Raw genomic sequence first — 3132 nt, 5'->3', positions numbered from 1 at the left:
GAAGCTGCCCCAAATGGCAGAAAGGTGTGGCTGTTGGACCTGTTGTGGGAGGGAGAAAGGGGTAAGGTCTTAACAGGTTTAACAGATTAACAGAGATGGAAGGGGTCTTGTAGGTCATCTAGTCCAACCCCTGCCACAGTCTTTCAAAAGAAGGCTGATAAGCACCAACCTTTATCTCTCTTGACACACTGCCAGAGGCCTAACTGGCCAGTAGCTTTGCAAGGCCAAACAGTAGGGAGTCAGAACAGAGCTACCAAATTACCCTGACCAGAATTGAACCAAGTTGCTTCCTGCAACAAGCTCATCCGCTTGCTCCTCTTTTATGCCCTATGGAAGGAACCACAACCTCTTCTGGAAGGGAATTCCATAAACCAACGACCCTCTGGGTGAAGAAATATTTCCCTTGATTTGTCCTCACTTTCTCACCTATGAACTTTAGGGAGTGCCCCTTCGTCCTAGTATTGTGTGATAGAGAATAGAATTTTTCTCTATCCACCTTTTCTATCCCATGCATGATTTTATACACTTCGATCAAGTCACCCCTTAAACGCTGTCCTTAAAAGGCTGAAGAGAACAAGGTGTTGCAACCTGGTTTTCATAAGGGAGGGGCTCCATTTCCTTGATCATACTTGTTGCCCCTTTTTGCACCTTTTCCAGTTCCATTATATCCTTGAGGTGAGGTGACCAGAACTGTACAGTGATCCCCTGCTCGTTGCGAGGGTTCCGTTCCAGGACCCCCCGCAATGAGCGGGTTTTCGCAAAGTAGCGCTGCGGAAGTAAAAACACCATCTGCGCATGTGCAGATGGTGTTTTAAACTTCCGCAGCGCTAGCAAGGAGCCGAAGATTGGGGGGCGGCGCGGCTGTTTTAAAACATCGCCGCCGACATGGGGGGCTCGCTAGCACCCCTCGAACCCCCAACCCGGGTTTGGGGGGGTGCTAGCAAGCCCCCCATGTCGGCGGGGATGTTTTAAAACACCCGCGCGGCTTTCCAATGAGTCCCGAAGACAAACGCGGAAGTTTGCCGTTTGTCTTCGGGACTCAATGGAAAGCTCCGATCGTTTTAAAACAGTTGGGCCGTTCTCCGCTGACTCCTGGCGAACTTCCCCGCTTTAGGAGTCAGCGGAGAACGGCGCGCCTGCTTGGCTTCGCTGGCCGCTGCAGCCAACGCGCGCTACGATCTTCCGGGCCAGCCAGGCTCAGTCATGGAAGGCAGCCGCTTGGCCCGGGATGCTGGGCCGAGAGGAGCCAGGCTTGATCCGCTGAGCCTGGCTGGCCCGGAAGATCGTAGCGCGCGTTGGCTGCAGCGGCGAGCGAAGCCAAGCTGGCAGCAATGTCGCCGCCGCTGCAGCCAACGCGCGCTACGATCTTCCGGGCCAGCCAGGCTCAGCGGATCAAGCCCGGCTCCTCTCGGCCCAGCATCCCGGGCCAAGCGGCTGCCTTCCGTCACTGAGCCTGGCTGGCCCGGAAGATCGTAGCGCGCGTTGGCTGCAGCAGCGGCGACATTGCTGCCGGCTTGGCTTCGCTCGCCGCTGCAGCCAACGCGCGCTACGATCTTCCGGGCCAGCCAGGCTCAGTCACGGAAGGCAGCCGCTTGGCCCGGGATGCTGGGCCGAAAGGAGCCGGGCTTGAAGATCGCAGCGCGCATTGGCTGCGGTGGCGAGCGCTTGCGATGGAGGGTGGAGGAAGCGGCCATGGGAGGGCGAGCTGCCTCAGGGAGGAGGATCGGGCGGGACCAGGTGGGGGCTGGAATTTCTCCGCTGGGAAGAAGCGGCCAGGGCGAAGGGCGGGCGAGCGGCGAAGGGCGGGCGAGCGGGTGCTGGGGAGGGCTTCTCGCCCTCCCGCCAGCAAGAGGGGGAGCGAACGGCGTGGGCAGGCGAAGGGCGGGCGAGCGGCAGCGAGGAGTTTGCGTGGGCGGTGGGGAAACTCCTCGCTGATGCCAGCAAGAGGGGGAAGACCCAGGGAAGCCGCCCAGCAGCTGATCTCCCGGTTGCCATCTACGCATGCGTGCCCATAGAAAAAAAGGGCACGCATGCGTAGATGGTATTTTGACTTCCGGGTTGAAAAATCGCGAATTACCCTGTTCGCAATGGTCGGGGACGCAATAACCGGGGGATCACTGTACACAGTTTTCCAAGTTCTACCAGATCTTACAACCAATACCCAGGACTTTCCTGCAAATGACCATTAATCAGGAATTTTTTAAAAAAATAAACTGGAAATAATCATAATGACTCTAATTTTTTCTTCATCCTCCATCTAGAGAAATCTCTTCCACTGCAGTTTCTTTAACAAGCGTCACCAGTTTTGAGATAAATTTGTCTTTCTTGATTCAACCCCTGAAGATTAGCAGTGGCATTTGCTCAGCGGGAAGTCTGCTGTTGGAGTACATGTCCCTAAGTACCTCTTACTGGGTATTGGAGACAACTCACAGAGGCATGGTTTATAGTGGTCTCTGGAACATCTGCCTAGAATCGAAATGCAACCTGTACCAGTTTAATCTCTTAGGTAAGATCTCTCTACTTGTAATGTCTTAAAGATTTTGTTTATTTGTTTGTTTGTTTGTTTGTTTCTTTGTTTCTTTCTTTCTTTCTTTCTTTCTTTCTTTACTTACTTACTTTCTTACTTTCTTTCTTTCTTTCTTTCTTTCTTTCTTTCTTACTTACTTACTTTCTTACTTGCTTCCTTCCTTCCTTCCTTCCTTGCTTACTTGCTTACTTGCTTACTTGCTTACTTGCTTACTTGCTTACTTGCTTACTTGCTTACTTGCTTACTTGCTTACTTGCTTACTTGCTTACTTGCTTACTTGCTTACTTGCTTACTTGCTTACTTGCTTACTTGCTTACTTGCTTACTTGCTTACTTGCTTACTTGCTTACTTGCTTACTTGCTTACTTGCTTACTTGCTTACTTGCTTACTTGCTTACTTGCTTACTTTCTTACTTACTTACTTACTTTCTTACTTTCTTACTTTCTTTCTTTCTTTCTTACTTACTTTCTTACTTTCTTACTTACTTTCTTACTTACTTACTTTCTTACTTACTTATTTACTTATTTACTTATTTATTGTTAGAGTTGAAAGGGACCATGCAGGTCATCAAGTCCAACCCCCTGCCTGAGCAGGAATCCTAAAGC

At 51.1% G+C, this 3132-nt stretch overlaps 1 protein-coding gene across 1 annotated transcript in view; it reads left to right on the top strand.

Moving 5' to 3' along the window:
- Positions 1 to 2244: 2244 nt before the first annotated feature.
- LOC139174337 (protein NKG7-like) overlaps positions 2245 to 3132 on the top strand; it is a gene marked incomplete at its 5' end in the record, with an annotated part of 6679 nt that continues 5791 nt past the window's right edge. The window contains one exon of the mRNA XM_070764634.1: positions 2245 to 2506. Coding sequence (XP_070620735.1) covers positions 2245 to 2506 — 262 coding nt within the window. The remainder of the gene's footprint in view (positions 2507 to 3132) is intronic.

The sequence above is a fragment of the Erythrolamprus reginae genome, chromosome 11 (assembly GCF_031021105.1).
Source record: "Erythrolamprus reginae isolate rEryReg1 chromosome 11, rEryReg1.hap1, whole genome shotgun sequence".
In the NCBI taxonomy this organism is placed as follows: Eukaryota; Metazoa; Chordata; class Lepidosauria; order Squamata; family Dipsadidae; genus Erythrolamprus; species Erythrolamprus reginae.
Note: the sequence above shows the minus strand (reverse complement) of the source record. Positions and strands in the feature narration are given on the sequence as shown.